Below are 18,924 nucleotides of genomic sequence, written 5' to 3' on the forward strand. Positions count from 1 at the left end.
TAGAATGGGGGGGGAAAAGGGAGGGGGACGCGCATGCGCCTTGCGCTCCGCCCCGCGGAGGGGAGACAAAGGCGCCTGGACCCCTCCCCCCAAAAAAACCAAAAAAACCCAAAAATCCCTCCCCTAAACCCACCCCTTCTTCAATACCTTCACATACACATCACCCCCTGCCCCCCTCCACCCGGTTATAACGCGCTTTCTCCTCCTCCCGCTACCGCTCCGGCTCATGGCTACGAGGGTTTCTCCATGCCTGGGGGGGGTCCGGCAGGAATGGCGGGAGGGCGTCGAGGCAGCGGCGGTGGTGATGGTGGTGATGGTGGTGGCAAGGGGGTGTCGGTGAAGATGGCGTTCCGACGGGCTTACTCCATCAAAGACAAGCTGCAAGCCATCGAGAGGGTGAAGAAAGGCGAAAGGCAAGCGTCGGTGTGCCGGGCTTTTGGGGTCCCCGGGGGTACGTTGAGGGGTTGGTTGAAAGATGAAGCCAAGCTGAGGTGGTTCCTGGAGCAGCTGGGAGGTGAGGTGGGCACCCAACGCAAGAAGATGCGCTTGGCCAACGAGGAAGAGATCGACCGCGCCGTCTACGCTTGGTTCCTCGCTCTCCGGCAACACGGCGTCCCGCTTTCCGGACCTCTCATCCAAGCTCAGGCTGAAGCTTTCGCCCGGCAGATCTATGGTCCTGAATGTACCTTCAAAGCCAGCCACGGGTGGTTTTGGCGTTGGCAGAAGCGTCACGGCATCTCCAGCCAACGCATTTACGGCGAGGGCGGCCTCCCCGCCGAACCCGAACGCGCTCCAGCCTCTTGCCCCGAGGTTTTCCCCGTGGTGGCCGCCGATGCCGGGGGCTACGGGGATGAGCAGATCTACAATGCCAATGTAACCGGACTCTACTGGAAGCTCTTGCCAGGGCAGAGCCTTGGGGTGACCTCAACGGCGCAGCGGCGATCGGTTCCCCGTGAACGGGTCACCGTCTTGTTGGCCGCCAACTTGACCGGTTCCCACAAACTCAAACCTCTGGTGATCGGGAGCTTTCGTGACCCTCCCAGCCTCCGCCATCACAACCAGGACAAATTCCCCGCTTGCTACCGGTACAGCCCTGAAGCCAGGTTGGGGCCGGCGCTTCTCCGGGCTTGGTTTTTTGAGGACTTTGTGCCGGGTGTCAAACGTTACCTGCGCCGGAGTTGCCTTCAGCAGAAGGCTGTCTTGCTGCTCAGTTCCCCACCCACCACCCACTCTGGGAAGGATCCTGAGGAATCCCCTCCCCTCCAGACACCCGATGGCTCCATCCGTGCTCTTTTCCTTTCCAAAGGATCCGCTGGGAGCGGCTCTGTTGGAGGAGGAGGAGGCCGAATTCCAGCCCTGCTGGAGCAGGGGGTGGTCTCCACTTTCAAGCAGCTCTACAAACGGGAACTGCTGCGTTTGGCCGTCTCCTGCACAGCCGGTGGCTCCGGTGGCCCCGTGGATTTTGTGAGGTCGTTTCTCCTCAAGGACATGTTATACCTGGCCGGCCTTTCCTGGGACCTCATCCCTCCTGGCTCCATCGAGAAGTGTTGGCTGCTGGGGCTGCGCGCCGCCTTCGAACCCCAACCTGGGGAGGAAGAGCCCGCTGACCCTCCCCAGCGTGGGGAGGAAGGTGGAGGGGACAGCAAAGTCTTTAGTGACCTGACCCACCTGGCAGCGTTGGCTTACAAACGCTTGGCTCCCGAAGAGGTGGCCAACTGGTTGCACTTGGACGACGCGGCGCCGGGTACGGAGGGCGACAGCGGGGAGGGCAACGCCGAGGAGGAGGAGGAAGGCTGTGGGGTGGAGGAGGAAGAGGAGGAGGAGGAGGAGGCAGCTGCCAGAGATGGCAGGAGGGGTGGGGAAGGAGGGGATGTCTTGGTGCCCACGGCTCGGGAAGCCATCAAAGGTTTGGAGACGGCGTTGCGTTGGCTGGAAGGTCAAGACCCCCGGCAAGTGGGGCCTCTGAAGCTGGTGCAGCTCCGTTCCCTCCTCAGCATGGCCCAGAGGCTGCATCGTGGTGGCAGCCCCCGTTCCTAGGGCAGGGCAAACCATGACTTTTCAGCTACCAGACCACCCCACCCAGGGGGCACTGGGGGGTTGAGGACACCCTGGTTGTTGTCCCAGGTGCCAGCTCCCCTTACCCCCCTCCATCATGGATGGAGTCCTGGGTTTGCCACAGCTAAGAGGAGGGGTTGAAATTTAGGGCTAAATGGGGTGGGGGTGTTATTTTCTTTTTCATGTGCTGCAACCCCTGTGTGAGTGTTCAAGGGTTGTTCCTCACCCTGAGAGTATTTAGGAGGTGCTATTCTTTAAATCTCACAAGACTGAGCCAGGGGGTGGCCCCTTGGTCAGCACCACTTGGTGCCCCCCGACACTGTGGGGAGAAGGGGAGAGGGAAAAACCTGCTGGGTGTCACCTTGAGGAGCTGGGATGATGAGGGAAGTGACAGTTCCAGGCTTCTCAGAGGTGGCCACAGCTGGATGGACAGAGACCAATCCTGGGGGGGGCAGTAAGGCAAAAATCCTGTCCTGGAAGAAGTTGGTGGCACCCTCCCCACTGCCAAAACAGAGCCTGGTGAAACTGGGGAGGTTTGGAGCTGCTTTAAGACAACTTTTTTTCCATGCACTGGATTGGGACAGGGACACTTGGGTGGCATCCAAGAAGCTGCAGCTTCCCAGAGGGGGTCACCTCCATCATTCTTGGGACAGCCCTACACCCCTGGAACACCCAGACCACAGAGACCTGCTGAAACAGGTATCCAAGGTGTCTCCTCTGGGGTTTGTGGGGTGAGATGGGAGAGGGGAGGGCTCCCAGCACTGCCTTGAAATCAACAGAGGCATCAGATGCCAATTTAGCAGCTCTGGCCCTGATTTTGGGTTAAATTTTAGCCTGCTTAGGCAAACTGTTGAAAGGGGGTTAAAAAAACCAAACCCAACCCAACTCATCAGTGGTGCCCTGCCCCATTGTCAGTGGGTGGGGTGGGTGTTTTTACTTGTTGGGTCTTTGTCTCAATAACTTCAGAGTTTATGGAAATTAAATGGATTTTTATGCCCACTGTGGGGTTGTTGTCTGTCAGTGGTCATGTGGAGCCATTCCAGGATGGTGTGGGGGGGGGGGGGGGGGGGGGGGGTATAAAAATGGGACCTCTGGGGTGTTGTCTCTTCCCAGTGAGGTCTTCTCAGCCCAGGAAGACTGAAAGACTTTTTTTCAGCCCAAAAAGCCAACCAAGTCCTGGGCTGCATCAGAAGAAGCACAGAGAGTTGGCCAAGGGAGGGGATTCTCCCCCTCTACTCTGCTCTTCTGAGACCCCACCTGGAGTCCTGGGTCCAGTTCTGGAGTCCCCAACATCAGAAGGACACAGAGCTCCTGAGACATGTCCAGAGGAGCCACTGAAATGCTCAGAGGGTTGGAGCAGCTCCCTGGGAAGCCAGGCTGAGGGATTGGGGTTGTTCAGCCTGGAGAAGAGGAGGCTCCAAGGTGACCTTAGAGCAACCTCCCAGTATCTGAAGGGGCTCCAAGAAAGCTGGGGGAGGGCTTTGGACATGGGGGGGGTAGGGAGAGGACAAGGGAAATGGGTTAAAACTTGAAGAGGGGAGATTGAGGTTGGACATGAGGAATAAATTCTTTAATTTGAGGGTGGTGAGACCCTGGAACAGGATGCCCAAGGAAGTTGTGGCTGCCCCATCCCTGGAAGTGTCTCAGGCCAGGTTGGATGGGGCTTGGAGCAACCTGGGCTGGTGGGAGGTGTCCCTGTCCATACAGAGGGGTTGGAATTAAATGATCTTTAAGGTCCCTTCCAACCCAAACCATTCCATGTTTCTCCATCATGTTCCTCACCTCTCCACAGCCTGTTTAATGCCGCAGGTGCCTGAGCTGCTCCCCAAACTGAGAGTTTATTTTAACAGTGGGATTAACTTGCTGATAAAGGAGTCTGCCAGGGAATTTAGGGAGCAGCAAGAAAAAAAAAAACAAACAACCCCCAAAAAACCAAACCAAAACAAAACAACAAAAAAAAAACCCAAAAAAGCCCAGTTTGGAGCCGAGGTTTCTCCTTCCAGATCATGAAACTCTGCTGCTGAACCAATGTCAAGAAAAGCTTCAGATTAAGGGGGAAATCCACTTTTTTTTATACCTGCAAACCAAACCAAGGTAAATTTCTGTTTGCCTGCTGCCACCTTCACAGCTATGGGGTGTTTCACCTGTCTGAGGTTTCTTCCTTTATCCACCAATGAATGGCATGGCACCACATTTCTGTGTATTTTTATAACCTTCTGCACAAAAAAGAAAACCAACCCAAAAAACAACCCAACAAAACAAACCTACAAAACCATTTCAGAGCTTGGGATGTGGCCCATTTCAAGGAGTAGTTTGTGAACTGAAGTTGTCTTCCTGTTGTTTGAGAAATAAAAGTTCAGCAGAAGGTTCTGGGTTGGAGGTCTTCACTTCTTCACCTGTTTGGCCTGGACTGGGGAGGTGAGAACATTGAATCATTGAATGGTTTGGGTTGGAAGAGAACATTGAAGGTCCCTTTGTCCAACCCTTCCCAGCCCAACTTTACAGCTTCCACCAGATCAGGTTGCTCAGAATCCTATCCAACCTGACCTGGAATGTTTCCAGGGATGGGACATCCTCCACCAGGGTTTTACCACCTTACACATAAAAATTTTATTCCTTCCAGAGTCTGAATCTCCCTTGTTTTAGATTAAAACCATCACTCCTTGTCCTGTCACTACAGGACTTGGTTAAAACTCTGTCCCCATCCTTCTTCTCAGCCCCAGTCAAGTACTGAAAGACCACAAGGAGGTCTCCAGGAAACCTTCTCTCCTCCAGGCTGAACATCTCCAAATCTCTCCACCTCTCCTCTGGAGCAGAAGTGCTCCAGCCCTTATCTTTGGGGCCTTCTCTGGACCTGCTCCAAGAGGTCCATGTCCTTCTTGTGCTGGGATGCAGTTCTCCAAGGGGTTGTCACCAGAGAAGAGGGGAAAATCCTTTCCCTGGTCACACTGCTGATCTCTTGGAAAACAGTGGTAATTGAGGAGCGCAGTTAATAAGGAAGAGAATGCTGCAAAATGCAGCTTCAGGGAAATCCTGTGTAGCCTTGGGGCTGCTGGAATGAGCTGGAAGTTCATAATGTCATGAACATTAATATTTAGTAGTTTGCACTTACTGAAAACTGGTTTTTAAGTGTCACTTTCCATGCAGTGACGTATGCAGGGGTAGGGAGATGCAAAGAAATCTCCTCAAGGAGCATGGAGTCGAGTTTACACTGAAGATCCCTGAGACACATTGGGTTTTACATAGACAAAGTGCTATTAATTAATTAGCAGTGCAGCCCAGGACGTGGTTGGTTTCTGGGCTTCCAGTGCAAGTTGCTGGCTCGTGTTGAGCTTCTCATCACCTTCAAGTCCTCAGGGCTGCTCTCAGTCCTTTCATCCCCAACATTATTGACACCTGACCCAAGTGCAGGACCTTGCACTTGGCCTTGTAGAACCTCATGAGGTTCATAGTGGCAACTCCTCCAGCCTCTCCAGGTCCCTCTGGATGACACCACTTCTCCCAAGCAACCCAAACCCACCACTTGGCTTGGAGCAAACTTGTTGAGCGTGCACTAAACCCCACTATTAGTGTCACTGATGATGACATTCAGTGACCCTTGAGGGACACATTGCCAGACAGAAAGGGACCTTGGAGTTTGGATTGACAGGAAGCTGAACATAAGCCAGCAGTGTGCCCAGGTGGCCAAGAAGGCCAATGGCATCCTGGCCTGGATCAGGAACAGTGTGGCCAGCAGGTCCAGGGAAGGGATTCTGCCCCTGTGCTCAGCTCTGGGGAGGCCACAGCTTGAGTCCTGTGTCCAGTTCTGGGCCCCTCAGCTCAGGAAGGAGATTGAGGTGCTGGAGCAGGTCCAGAGAAGAGCAAGGAGGCTGTGAAGGGATACAGCACAAGTCCTGTGAGGAAGGGCTGAGGGAGCTGGTGATGTTCAGCCTGGCGAAGAGGAGACTCAGGGGAGACCTCATCACTCTCTACAACTCCCTGAAAGGAGGTTGGAGCCAGGGGGGGGTTGGGCTCTTTTCCCAGGCAACTCTCAGCAAGACAAGAGGGCAGGGTCTCAAGTTGTGCCAGGGGAGGTTTAGGTTGGATATTAGAAAGAATTTCTTTCTGGAGAGGGTGATCAGCCATTGGAATGGGCTGCCCAGGGAAGTAGTGGATTCTCCGTGTCTGGAGATATTTCAAAAGAGACTGGATGTGGCACTCAGTGCCATGGGCTGGGAACTGCAGCAGCAGTGGATCAAGGGTTGGACTTGATGATCTCTGAGGTCCCTTCCAACTCAGCCAATTCTATGATTCTATGATTGAGCCATTGACTGTAACCCTTTGGACATGGCCATCCAGCTGATTCCCTCCAACAGTCCATCCGTCAAACCCATCCATACTTCTCCAGTTCATTAGCAGGAATGTTGTGTGAGGCCACAGAAAGGCCTTACAGAAGTCTAGGTAGGTGACATTTGTAGCTCTTCCCTTGTCCACCAGTGCAGCCACTCCACTGTGGATGGCCATCACCTCTGTCAGGCACAATTTGCCCTTGGTGAAGACCAAAAGCAAAAAAAAAAAAAAAAAGAGAAAAAAAGACCTGAAAACCCAAAGCTCAGGAAGCTTTCCAGGGGGATGGGGAATGGGCAGGGGTTGGGGTCAATCCCATCACAAGTGGTGGACTTTGCCAAGGCTTTTTGGTCAGATCTGTCAAAAAATGAGGTGGAATACAGAAGAGATGAAGGTGCTCAAGAAGAATGAAATCAGAAGAGACATTAGCTGAGTCACCTTGGAGGGGAACCTGGGGAAAGGGCAGACAGAAGAAGGATAAAGGAGCTACCAGGTGGCTTCGGCATCTTGAGTACCACTTGCACCACGTAGGTGCCACGGGAGTCTTCCTTGGCCCCATGGCAAAACATGGAGATAGTCAGGAGACACTGAGCAGGTTCAAGCTCCATCTCCAGCATTTTGCAGCTTTGCTAATTAATTAGGTGCCTGGAGAAGGTCTTCAGGGAGCTCATGCCTTGGCCATGGCTCCAGGAGTTCTCTTGGCATCCAGGGTGAAAGCTGCTGGAGCTGGAAGCTCAGCACCCAGCTGATGTTTTGCTTTTTGTTTTCCAAGCTGCTCTCAAATCATCACTAATTGTAGCCATGCAGGTGCTGGCAGGCAAACAAAACTTAAGTAGGGCCTTCAAAAGAGTTGGATCCTCTCCAGACAGGGCAAGGTCGGAGTTTCTCCTCTCCTGATGTGCAGTACTAGGGGGCCAAGAGTGGGTCTGGGCTCCCATCCCACCACCTTCCTGCCAGAGCAAGACCCATCTGAAGGACCATGGTGTCTGGCTGGGGTGGAAGGTGGAGCTTTTGTTTGATTGTTGATGTCTTGCCCATGGTTCTGGGACATGGACAGCAGCTCCATATTTGCGCAGGCATCTCCAGAGCTGAGCAGAGGAGCAGGTGTTGGTGTCCACGTGTAACCCAAGCACCAAGAACACATCCAAGTTGGGAAATCAAATCTCAGAGCATCATCATCCTGCCAGAACCTCTTAAGGTCCCTCAGCATCCTCACAGCACCTGTGGCAACCTTCATCTCCTGCTGCAGGGATGTGGCTGCTTTGATTTTGGGATCAGACCATCTCCAAAACCCCATCCCCACCCTGTACCCAGTGCCCTACGTCCTGCCATGGTTCTGGTGACATCAGTTCCATCCTTGGTGACAATGGCTCCATCCCTGGTGACAGTGGAGCCACTGTGGCCTCAGCTCCATCTCTGCTGCTAAAGGGACTCATGGTTGTCACCTCCCTGTAGAAGTGCCACCAGACTGGTTGACCCCCAAGACTGAAGGGACCAGAAAGAGCCAAGAATAAATGTTGCTGACATTTATTTGGTTGAAACCCTGCAGAGGTAGCACGTAGCATGGATGTGGGTCCACACACCATCTCCCACCCCCAGCCAGGGTCTCCTGGGGGTGTCAGGGTCCCCCTGTCCCCTGAAGAGGGGGGAAGGACAGAGGGGTTTGTCTCCAGACAAGCCACTAGTCCTCAGACACATCACAGGCCCTCTTGGTGGCCGCCTCCACGGCGTTCATGACAGTGGCCCTCAGGGCACCCTTCTCCAGCTCGTGCAGTGCGTGGATGGTGGTGCCCCCGGGTGTGCAGACATCTCCTCGAAGCTTTGCTGGGTGCTCCCCTGTCTCCAGCATCATCTTTGCTGCACCCTACAGGAGACCAGGATGGGTCAAAGGGACAAGGACCTCCCACACCTTCCCTCTCCTCTCCCACTGCTTGGATGGCAGCATCCCATCTGGCACCAGGGGACGGTTCCCAGGGAAGTGATGAAGTTCCCATCCCTGGAGGTATCTAAAAGATGTGCAGGTGTAGTGCTGAGGGATGTTCTTCACTATGGGGGTGGTGAGACCCTGGAACAGGTTGCCCAGAGCAGCTGTGGCTACTCCATCCCTGGAAGTGTCTCAGGCCAGGTTGGATGGGGCTTGGAGCAACCTGGGCAGGTGGGAGGTGTCCCATGGTAGGAGGGTTGGAACCAGATGATCCTTTAGGGCCCTTTCAACCTAAAGCATTCTATGGTGTATGACATGGTTTAGTGGTGGCTTTGGCAGTGTTGGGCTACCAGTTGAGTTAACAGATCTCAAAGGTCTTCTCCAACTAAAATGGTTCCATGATCCTCCCATCACTCACACCCCACGGCGGGGAACCGAAGAACCCATCCCACTGCCATACCTTCCGCTGCCTGCTGCTGGCCTCATCTTCCATTTCAAGAGGGGAAACTGAGGCAGGAAGGGGGGAACAATGGGGTGATGGAGCCTGGCAGGAGCTGTAGAGCAGGAAAGAGATCCCAGGTTGTCCCCAACTCACCAGCAGCGTCTGAGCCGCGATCCTGCTGGCCAAGCCACCCGGCATCCCCATCTTCACCGCTCCCTCAGCCAAAGCTTCAGCAAACAGGTACACCTGGAGGAGAACAACCACCAAGGGGGAGGTTAGGAGAAGGTGTGAGCTTGACAAAAAAAGTGGGGAGACCCCCCCGACCCCCAACCCCAACACTGCCAGCATCCCATGTCCTGCTGTCTGAGCTTACGTAGGCCACCCCGCTGCCGCTGAGGCCGGTGTGGATGTTGATGTAGGATTCGGGGACCTCCTCGCAGAGCCCACAGGAGGACAAGAGGTTCTTCAGCAAGGTGGCTTCCATGTCACCAACAACACTGCCCCGGGCAAAGACCATCGCCCCTGCCTGCACCACGCAGGGCAGGTTGGGCATAAGCCGCAGCACCTTGGTCCCAGCAGGGAGAAGCTGAGGAGAAAAGGGGATGGGAGAGGGGTGCAAGCTCCAGGGAGCACCCAAGGGTGTCCTGAGACACTGGTGGGTGGTGCTTGTTGGAGCTGGTGGAGAGGCAAGGGTCAAGGGGGAAGGAGCTGGGGATGCAAGATGGGTGGGGATGGAGCCTTCTCCATGGGTGAAATGAAAAGCAGGAGATGGAGGGGGAGAAGAAGGAGAAGGAGAAGGAGGAGGAAGAGGAGGAAGAGGAAAAGGAGAGGAGAAGATGAAGAGGAGAAGGAGGAGATGGAAGAGAAGGAGAAGGAGGAGAAGGAGGAAGAAGAGGAATGAGAAAAGGAGAGGAGGAGGAGAAGGAGGAAGGAGAGAAGGAAGACAAGAAGGAAGATGAGGAGGAGAAGAGGAGGAGAAGGAAGAGGAAGGAGAGAAGGAAGACAAGGAGGAGGAGGAGGAGGAAGAAGAGAAAGACAAGTTGGACTTGATGATCTTAAAGGTCCTCCAACCAGAACAATTCTGATTCTAAGAGGAGGACAAAGAAGAGAAAGTACAGGAGGAGAAGGAATAGGAGGAGGAGGAGGAAGAAGAGGAGAGGAGGAGATGAAGAGGAGGAGGAAGAGGAGATGCAGGGGGAGGAGGAGAGGTGAAAGAAAACGAGAAAGAAGGGGAATGAGAAAAGGAGAGGAGAAGAAGAAGGAGGAGGAGGAGAAGAAGGAGAAAGGAGAGAAGGAAGATGAGAAGGAAGATGAGGAGGAGAAGAGAAGGAGAAGGAAGAGGAAGAAGGAGAGAAAGACAAGTTGGACTTGATGATCTTAAAGGTCCCCCAACCAAAACAATTCTGATTCTAAGAGGAAGAGGAGAAGAGGGAAGAAAAGGAGAAGGAGGAGGAAGAAGAGGAGGAAGAAGAGGAGAAGAAGGAGGGGAAAGAGAAGGAGGGGAAAGAAGAGGAGGAGGAGAGGAAAGAGGAGGAGAAGGAGGGGAAAGAGGAGGAGAAGGAGGGGAAAGAAGAGGAGGAGCAGGGGGAGGAGGCTCACCCGTTGCAGGGTCTGCAGGGTGATACCAGCAGCGAGGGAGACGACGACGTGGTGGGGTCCCACGGCAGGACGGATTTCCTGCAGGACTCCGGGCAGGATGTGGGGTTTGGTGGCCAGGAAAACCAAGGTGCTCTCCTGCAACACCTCCAGGTTGCAGTGGGTGGTCCGGCAGCCCAAGTCCTGCCCGTGGGGCAGGGAAAAGTGTCACAGCATGTCACCTCCTCTCCCCCCCCCAAAAAAAAACCCCCACAACCCCACAGCCAGGACACCTTCGCATGCAGGGACACGGGGATGCTCTGGCCACAAAGCCACCAAAGCTCTGGCACCCATGGCAGGAGAAACCAAAGTCCTGTGGGGGGAAGGAAGAGCATACCGGGATTTTGGTGAGGGACATCCCAACGCACCTCCCAACACCGTGGCCACCAAGCAAGGTGGCTTTGTCACCCCCGTGTCACCCCACTCACCCGCCAGGCATCCAGGTTTTTATCCGAGGGAGCGCTGGCCAGGATGCTGCTGGCTGACACCTTCCCTTGGGGGGACATGAGGACAGGGGTGAGTGGCCAGGGTGACCCCAGGGTGACCCCAGGGTGAGGGGACACCCCGGCAGCACAGTGCTCAGCCAGAACATGGTCTTGTCCCCAAGCCCAGCACCATCAGCCTGAGGCATAGGGACAGATCCTGGCAGTCTGGCTGGCATGGGAACCCCATGGGGACAGCTATGGGGACATGATGGGGACAGTTGTGGGCACCCCATGGGGACAGCTATGGGGACATGATGGGGACAGTTGTGGGCACCCCATGGGGACAGCTGTGGGGACATGATGGGGACAGTTGTGGGCACCCCATGGGGACAGCTATGGGGACATGATGGGGACAGTTGTGGGCACCCCATGGGGACAGCTGTGGGGACATGATGGGGACAGCGATGGGCACCCCATGGGGACAGCTGTGGGGACATGATGGGGACAGCGATGGGTACCCCATGGGGACAGCTGTGGAGACATGATGGGGACAGTTGTGGGCACCCCATGGGGACAGCTGTGGGGACATGATGGGGACAGTGATGGGTACCCCATGGGGACAGCTGTGGGGACATGATGGGGACAGTGATGGGCACCCTATGGGGACAGCTGTGGGGACATGATGGGGACAGTGATGGGCATCCCATGGAGACAGCTGTGGGGACATGATGGGGACAGCGATGGGCACCCCATGGGGACAGCTGTGGGGACATGATGGGGACAGTTGTGGGCACCCCACGGGGACAGCTGTGGGGACATGATGGGGACAGTGATGGGCACCCTATGGGGACAGCTGTGGGATCATGATGGGGACAGTGATGGGCACCTCATGGGGACAGCTGTGGGGACATGATGGGGACAGTTGTGGGCACCCCATGGGGACAGCTGTGGGGACATGATGGGGACAGTGATGGGCACCCTATGGGGACAGCTGTGGGGACATGATGGGGACAGTGATGGGCACCCCATGGGGACAGCTGTGGGGACATGATGGGGACAGTTGTGGGCACCCCACGGGGACAGCTGTGGGGACATGATGGGGACAGTGATGGGCACCCTATGGGGACAGCTGTGGGCACCATACGAGGGCAGTGACAGGTTCGGGTCCCCATGTCCCCAACCCCTTCTATAGGACAGGGACCCCCAGGGAGGGGACAGGTCAGGGATGTCCCCGTGTTCCCGACCTCCCCCCCCCCGCGTGGGAGTGACCCCATGGAGTGGCAGGACAGGCCTGTCCCCATGTCCCAACCCCCAACCCCCCACGCGTGTCAGTGAACCCACGGAGGGATCGGGCCTGGACTGTCCCCGTGTCCCAACACCCCATGCGTGTCCGTGACCCCGCTGAGGGGTCGGGCCAGGACTGTCCCCACGTCCCCAACCCCCTACACGTGTCCGTGATCCCACGGAGAGGCCGGGCCAGGACTGTCCCCAACCCCCACGCGTGTCCGTAATCCCACGGAGAGGCCGGGCCAGGACTGTCCCCATGTCCCCAGCCCCCCCCTCGTGTCCGTAATCCCACTGAGAGGCCGGGCCAGGACTGTTTCCGTATCCCCAGCCCCCCCACGCGTGTCCGTGACCCCACGGAGGGGTTGGGCCAGGACTGTCCCCGTGTCCCCACACGTCTCCCCGGGTCAGGGTCCCCCTCCCGTGCCCGTACCTGCCCGCAGCAGCCCCCGGGACAGCCCCCCCGCCATCCGCCCGGCGCCCACGAACCCCACCCGCAGCTCCGCCGCCTCCATGCCTGGGACACGCCCCCTTCCTTCCCGCGCTCCCATTGGCTCATCCCGCACACGCCCCCTGCGCTTCCATTGGCCAAGTCTTCTATAAGGGGCGGGGCCTGAGGGGAAGGGCGGGGCTTGGCCGAAGGGCGGGGAACTGCGCAGGTCCGGGACCGGGACCGGGACCGGGACCGGGACCGGGACCGGGACCGGGACCGGGACCGGGACCGGAGATAGGACAAGACAGGACAGGGACACGGACACCGGACCGGAGCGGGGACCGGAGATCGGACCGGAGATGGACCGGGACATTGGACTGGACCGTACCGGAAATGGGACCGGACCGGAGATGGGACTTTACGGGACGGGACCGGGACACCGGACCAGAGATGGGACGGGACGGAGACACTGGGACCGGGACACCGGACCGGAGCGGAGACTGGGGACCGGACTGGAGATGGGGCGGGACCGGGACCGGGACTGGGGGACCTGATGGAACCGGAGACCGGGGAATCAGACCGCAGCGGAGATCGGGGACCGGACGGGACCGGGGATCGGACCGGGACAGGGGATAGGGGACGGGACCGGAGATCATGACGAGACCGGACCGTACAAGACCAGAGTTCGGGACGGGACCGGACCGGGACGGGACCGGAGATCCGGACGGGACTGTACTGGACAGTAGAAAATGGGGGGGAACCGCGATCTCCGGTGCTTTTCAGCCCCCCCGAGTCTGACCAAGATCCGTGGCACCCCCGGGTGTATTGAGGAGGGGTCCCCCTATAAGGGGAGGGTCCCCTCATCTCACAGTGGGGGGTGCCCGCAATTGGGTGGGGGTCTTAACCCTTTCCCTCAATTTGGGGGTGTCTCGGTGGGTTCCCCACTCTGTTTCTGCCCACAAGACCCCCCCCCTTATGCTGCCCCTGGATGTATTGGGAGGGTCGTGTGTGTGTGTCCCCCCCCCCCCATGGTGGATCCCCCTTTACCTTCTCCCTGGATTTGGGGGTGTCTGAGGAGGGGTCCCCACTCTGTTTCTGCCCACAAGACCCCCCCCTTATGCTGGGTGTATGGGGGGGATGTCCTCTCAATGTGAGGGTTCTTCAACCCCCTCCCTCAATTTGGGGGTGTCTCAGGGGGCTCCCCACCCTGTTTCTGCCCTATCATGCTGCCCCTGGATGTATTGGGAGGGCCCCCCCCTCCCATAGTGGGTCCCCCTTTCCCCTCTCCCTGGATTTGGGGGTGTTAAGGGTCTCCCCACCCTGTTTCTCCCTACAGGACCCCCCCAGGATGTTTCCCCTGGGTTTCTTGGGGGGATTCTCCTCAATGGGGAGGTCTCCCAAGCCTCTCCTTGGATTTGGGGGTGTCTCAGTGTGGTCCCCACGCCCTCCTTCCCCTTAGGCCCCCCTCTCCTCTTTCCCCTGTCTGTGTTGGAGGGGGATGTCCCCCAAACCTCTCCTTGGATTTGAAGGTTCCTTAGGGTGCTCCCCACTCTTTTTTTTTTTTTTTTCCTCCCCACATGGCCCCCTGATCATATTCCCCTGGGGTGCAGTGGGGAGGGTCCCCAGTGGTGGTGTGTGTCCCCCTCCCAACCTTCTTTTTGGATTTGGAGATGCCTCAGGGTGCTCCACATCCCATGTCTCCTCACAGGACTTCCCATCATGGTGCCCTGGACCTTCTGGGTTCTGCTGCTCCTCTGTTCCACTACCAGGTTTTTCAGCTGCCTGTGCCTTGGAACCCCCCTGGAAGATCTGGGGACTTCCCAGGAGCTGAGGACCCTCCAAAAGGTGGGGATCCACCAGTTCCAGGCTGAAGCCACATCCCAGTATGTTTCACCCTGGGTCTCCTATCACCATCATGGCTTTTCCTCCAGGGTGGGAAATGAGGAGGCACCAAGCCACAGGTGGACCCCTGCACCCCAAACATGGTAAAGTGCTAGGACAGGGCACCCCAAATCTTATTTTCTCCAATTCCACCCCAAATTCTATTGTAAATCCTACACAACCCCATCCTAAATCCTAAACCTCACAGCAGCAGAGCCCGAGCAGCACCCAACTGCCTCTCTCCTCATTCTGGGGTAAAACCAGCCCTCTTGAGTCCATTTTCCTTGCTGCAGAATGAGGTTTCCCCACCCCTAAGCCCGATCCCACAGCTCATCCTTGCTCAGTTCCGAAGTCTTTTTCCCAAGTTTCTTTACTCCAGCGTTGTTGGATGGAGGTAAAACATTGGGGGTGTCCATGGGGAGAGCCAGCACCCCCCTGGAATGTGGTGGTGGTGATGGCTTGGAGGGGTGGGTGGTGGTGTCATGGAGCTCCCCCCATCACCACCATCCCAATATTCATCCCAGGAGGAGTTGTGGGAGCATCTGGATGGGTGGCTGAGCCCAGAGAACCCCTCCAACCCCAGCCTACAGCTCCTGGATGAGACCCTCACCACCGGTGGGCAGCTCCGGGTGGCTCAGCTGATGGAGGACATCATCCAATGGATGGGTAAGAGCCACCAGTTGGGATGGTTGCTACTACTACATCACCCTGTCCCACCTTGGGGACAAACCCAACCTCTTCTCTCTCCATACAGGCAACATGAGCAGATGTGGAGCTGTGGAGCTCCAGGCAGGACACTGGGTTGTCCCTCCCAGCCACCACCAGGCAGAGGAAAAAGCTTGGGATGTCCATTCCCAACGAGGTGGGAATGCAGCAACCCCCACTCCCCCAGCTCTTTTTGCACCCTGGTGAAGCTTCTCCAGCTCTTCCCAACATGGGAAAGGGACAACTGGGTGCCACTAAATAACCTCTGCCAACTGGGCACTGGGACAAATGGGCACCAAGCTTCAGGTGGAGCTCAGGGAGGAGCAGCTGAAGGAAAGTGTCTCTGGAGGGGAGGAGGGGATCTGAGTGACACCACTGATCAGAAATTAGGGGTGAGATAAAGGCAACTCAAAGGTGAGCAAAGAAAAATTAAGAGTGAGGTAAAGATGATTCAACCAAACGTCATGAGAAATAAACAATGAGATGAAGGTGACTCAGTCAAACGTCCCATGAACTGCTCCTTGCAGGTCCCCTTCCTGAACATCACTTCTAAAAGCTGGGTTTCACAGAATCCCAGGCTGGTTTGAGTTGGGATGGATCTTTAAAGATCACCCAGTTCCAACCCTCCTGCCATGGACAGGGACACCTCCCACCAGCCCAGGTTGCTCCAAACCCCATCCAACCTTCAACACTTCCAGGGATGGAGCAGCCACAGCTTCTCTGGGCAACCAGGGTCTCACTGCCCTCACAGCAAAGAATTTCTCCCTGAGATCTCATCTAAATCTCCCTTCTTTCACCTTGAAACCATTTCCCCTTGTCACATCCCTCCAGGTCCTCGTCAGAAGTCCCTCCCCAGCTTTCCTGGAGCTGGAAGTTGCTGGGGGACAGGAGAGAAGAGCAGCAGAAGGTGTGAGGGTGTCAGATGTTAATGCCATGGAGTCACAGAATCATCATGGTTGGAAAGGACCTTCAAGATCATCACGTCCAACCATCAGTCCTACACCACCTTAACCATTAAATCATCTCCTGAAGCACCACGTTTGCCCATTTATTTTTGTTAATACCCCCAGGGACAGTGACTCCACCACCTTCCTGGCCAACCTGTTCTAATGCTTCACCATCTCTTTCAGTGAGAAGTTTTGCCTAATATCCAGCCTGAAGCTCTCCTGGTGCAGCTTGAACCCAGGGACTCAAAGTCCACCATGAGCAGGAGGCTTTTTCAGCACACCCAGCAAGGAATCCATCCTGACACCTAATTCCTTCAGCAGGGATTAGAGCTCATCCCTGGAAAGAACGCAGAGGGAATTCCAAACTCTTTGTTTTTCCTTCCTATGGGCAGGAGATAAAACCTACTTTTCAAGATGTTTGGATGATTTATAATTGCATTTATTTAATATCAGTTTTAATTTTTTTTTTTGATGTTTTATCACTGTGTTTAAGATCAGTTTTTAAAAGTGGGTTTTGATGTTTGGTTTTTATTGCATTTAACTTTACTTTTAGAAAACATCTCACATTTGATGGAGTCACCTTTACCTCCCCGTTGATTCTTCCTCTTCCTCACATTTTAGTTGAGTCATTTGATTGCCCCAGCATTGGGTTGGCAGTGTTGAAGTGTCTGGTGGCCAGTTGTCCCAGACCATCCTAACACATCCTAACACAGTACCCATCTGCTCCCCATGCAGAGTCCAACACCTCTCTTCTCCTGGCCCAGCAGCACTGGATGGAGAAGATGATGGAGAAACTGCAGAAGGTCAACCAGAGCCTGGGGCTGCTGCTGGTAGCCATGGAGGGTGCACGGAGCCAGCTGGAGAACCATCTACAGGAGCTTCACAGTGTCCTTGAGCCATCTGGTGAGCTTGGGATGGGTGGTTGGAAGGTGGATGGGTGCTGCTGGGTGCCAATGTTGATGCTTTTGCTCCTCATCCCACAGGCTGGAGCCCAAGTGCCATCTCCACCTGCATCCTACATGGCTTTGGGGTGCTGGTTGGGTTCCTGGTGCCCACACCACCCCGTGCTGTCCTCCTCCTCCTCCTTGCCTTCAGCACCCTTGGTGACCTCCTTGGCATCCAGGCACTCACCACTTCCCTGCTCCTCTCCATGGCAGGTGGGGAATGGGTGCAGGGGGGACCTGGTTGGGGGACCCTGGGGGTGCTACAAGGGTGGGTTGAGGGTCCTCTTGCCCTCTCCCACCCTCTGGCCATCCTGCAGGACAGTGTCTGGTGACTGCCACCCGCTGTGGTGCTCGGAGAGCCTGGCCAGTGTCACCCTGTCACCAACTCACCTCCACCCCAGAGAGGTAGGAGTTGTTTGATAGGGAATGGGCACCCTTTGGAGCTGCTGGACACCCATCTTGGATGTCCCATCCTCTTGTCACCTAGCAGAGGTCCCCAGGGTGGGCTGTTGGTGCAGGATACATCTTGATAGTTTCCTTACAGCTTTTGAGCACCTCTTCTCAGTTCCCTGCCCTATTTCTGCCTGGAAAGGAGGGTTTGGGGGGAGGCTAGGGAGGGGGCTGCCATCCTGATGGGGTTGCCACCAAGGTGATGGAGCTCCAGATTTCTTCCTTTCCATGTAGGGGACACGAAATGGAGCTGTTGCAGGAGGAGCTGGACAGGATGGGAATAAGCTGCCTGCAAGGTGAGAGGAAGCTGAGCAGGAGGGATGACCTTGAGGTGGGAGGTGTGTTGGCTTAGCAGATGGGTTTGAAGCCTCAGCATGTCCCCATCCTATGCTGGGATGTGTGTGTCACCCCAGAGTGTCCCCAAGCTCTGCTAGGACAACACAACACCAGGGTGTCCCCATCCAACAGGTGGAGACAAGGATGCTTGGAGTGTCACCACCCATGTCATGTTCTTACAGAGCTCTCATGCCTGGAGGAGCACCCAGGGGTGGCAAGGGACCACCCTGGCTTAGCAGGGAAGGTGTCACCCACCCCCAGTGGCTGGAGGACAAACATGACCTTGTGTGGGGTAAGCTTCAGCTTTGGGGGAGTTGTTGGGTGGAATGCCCTGAGGTTGGGACAGACTCTGCTCCCAGGATCCAGCTGGATCCCCCTGGAGGTCAAGTCCTCAAGGGATGGGGTGTCCTCATCATGGCTGCACCTCTGGGTGCTGAACACCCCAATGGGAGAAGAGCCAAGGCTGAGGATGTGATGCCCAGAGAAGACTTTTGGGTGGAATGGGTTATCCTCCAATGGCTAAAGCACCAATCCTGTATGACTTGCATGTCCCCAGGGGACAAGGGATATCTCCTGCAGGACAGGAGGGTCACCAGGGATGGAGGATGCCTTGTCTAACCACCTTCTCTGACCAGGTGAAGCCACAGCTGACCTTGGGAACCAGAAAGAGTTGGGAGACCAAACCCTACAACCCAAAGCAGTCCATGACCAGCGATGTGTGAGTGCCAACCAGAGAGGACATCCCTGCTCCAGGGACATGTTGGGCCTGGTGTCACCTCAGGGTGCAGCCAGTGACCTGAGACATGGAGGGGAACAACCCCTCTGGCACCTGCTTTGGGGTGCTGATGGGTCTTTTATTCCATAGGTCCTTGATGTCCCCACGGTCCCCATGCCAGGGGCTCACCAAAGCTGGGCAGAGGTGCAGGAAGAAAGCCATCCCTGGGCAGGACTTCTGTCATGTCCATGCCACCACTCAAAGCTCCTGCATGGATTCACCACCCCATCTTTGACCCTCTACCCCCTCCCAGAGGGGTTTTTAACCCTTATGTGGCTCTTCCAGATGCTGGGGGAGAACACATGGTGGCTCAGGACCCTAAGGGTGCTTTTTAGTCTGGGTATGGGACTGTGCTGCAGGGC

General features: G+C 56.1%; 3 protein-coding genes across 9 annotated transcripts; 2 read left to right on the forward strand and 1 right to left on the reverse strand.

Moving 5' to 3' along the window:
- Positions 1 to 36: 36 nt before the first annotated feature.
- On the forward strand, positions 37 to 3,046 carry TIGD5 (tigger transposable element derived 5). Its single transcript, XM_030446294.1, has one exon. The coding sequence runs from the start codon at positions 247 to 249 to the stop codon at positions 2,035 to 2,037; it is 1,791 nt and encodes a 596-aa protein (XP_030302154.1). The 5' UTR covers positions 37 to 246; the 3' UTR covers positions 2,038 to 3,046.
- A 4,846-nt stretch (positions 3,047 to 7,892) lies between these two features.
- PYCR3 (pyrroline-5-carboxylate reductase 3) lies at positions 7,893 to 12,612 on the reverse strand. Its single transcript, XM_030446295.1, has 6 exons — positions 12,525 to 12,612; positions 10,811 to 10,875; positions 10,347 to 10,526; positions 9,121 to 9,333; positions 8,901 to 8,993; positions 7,893 to 8,245 (listed from the first exon to the last, which is right to left on the reverse strand). The coding sequence occupies exons 1-6, from the start codon at positions 12,604 to 12,606 to the stop codon at positions 8,063 to 8,065; spliced, it is 816 nt and encodes a 271-aa protein (XP_030302155.1). The 5' UTR covers positions 12,607 to 12,612; the 3' UTR covers positions 7,893 to 8,062.
- Positions 12,613 to 13,165: 553 nt separating this feature from the next.
- On the forward strand, positions 13,166 to 18,911 carry LOC115597925 (protein brambleberry-like). 7 transcript variants are annotated; one of them, XM_030445942.1, is made up of 11 exons: positions 13,166 to 13,256; positions 14,233 to 14,369; positions 14,930 to 15,071; positions 15,160 to 15,267; positions 16,793 to 16,960; positions 17,041 to 17,214; positions 17,319 to 17,406; positions 17,686 to 17,747; positions 17,970 to 18,079; positions 18,423 to 18,505; positions 18,653 to 18,886. In XM_030445942.1, the coding sequence occupies exons 2-11, from the start codon at positions 14,244 to 14,246 to the stop codon at positions 18,795 to 18,797; spliced, it is 1,206 nt and encodes a 401-aa protein (XP_030301802.1). In that variant the 5' UTR covers positions 13,166 to 13,256; positions 14,233 to 14,243; the 3' UTR covers positions 18,798 to 18,886. The 7 variants fall into 7 exon arrangements, with proteins under 7 accessions (XP_030301802.1, XP_030301803.1, XP_030301801.1 ...); XM_030445943.1 differs by lacking the exon at positions 13,166 to 13,256 and having other exon boundaries at positions 13,284 to 14,369; positions 18,653 to 18,706; positions 18,848 to 18,911; XM_030445948.1 differs by lacking the exon at positions 13,166 to 13,256 and adding an exon at positions 14,456 to 14,509 and having other exon boundaries at positions 14,273 to 14,369.
- The last annotated feature ends 13 nt before the right edge of the window (positions 18,912 to 18,924 follow it).

The sequence above is a fragment of the Calypte anna genome, chromosome 2, assembly GCF_003957555.1.
Source record: "Calypte anna isolate BGI_N300 chromosome 2, bCalAnn1_v1.p, whole genome shotgun sequence".
In the NCBI taxonomy this organism is placed as follows: domain Eukaryota; kingdom Metazoa; phylum Chordata; class Aves; order Apodiformes; family Trochilidae; genus Calypte; species Calypte anna.

Bases quoted from the DNA above. Each gene is read 5' to 3' on its own strand.
- TIGD5 (XM_030446294.1), top strand. From the start codon at position 247: ATGCCTGGGGGGGGTCCGGCAGGAATGGCGGGAGGGCGTCGAGGCAGC.
- PYCR3 (XM_030446295.1), bottom strand. From the start codon at position 12,606: ATGGAGGCGGCGGAGCTGCGGGTGGGGTTCGTGGGCGCCGGGCGGATG. The intron at 10,876-12,524 runs GTACGGGCACGG...TGTCCCCCCAAG, and splicing joins CCGGGGGCTGCTGCGGGCAG to GGAAGGTGTCAGCCAGCAGC. The intron at 9,334-10,346 runs GTGAGCCTCCTC...TTTTCTCCTCAG, and splicing joins CCCTGCAGACCCTGCAACGG to CTTCTCCCTGCTGGGACCAA.
- LOC115597925 (XM_030445942.1), top strand. From the start codon at position 14,244: ATGGTGCCCTGGACCTTCTGGGTTCTGCTGCTCCTCTGTTCCACTACC. The intron at 14,370-14,929 runs GTGGGGATCCAC...TATTCATCCCAG, and splicing joins AGCTGAGGACCCTCCAAAAG to GAGGAGTTGTGGGAGCATCT. The intron at 18,506-18,652 runs GTGAGTGCCAAC...TTTATTCCATAG, and splicing joins CAGTCCATGACCAGCGATGT to GTCCTTGATGTCCCCACGGT.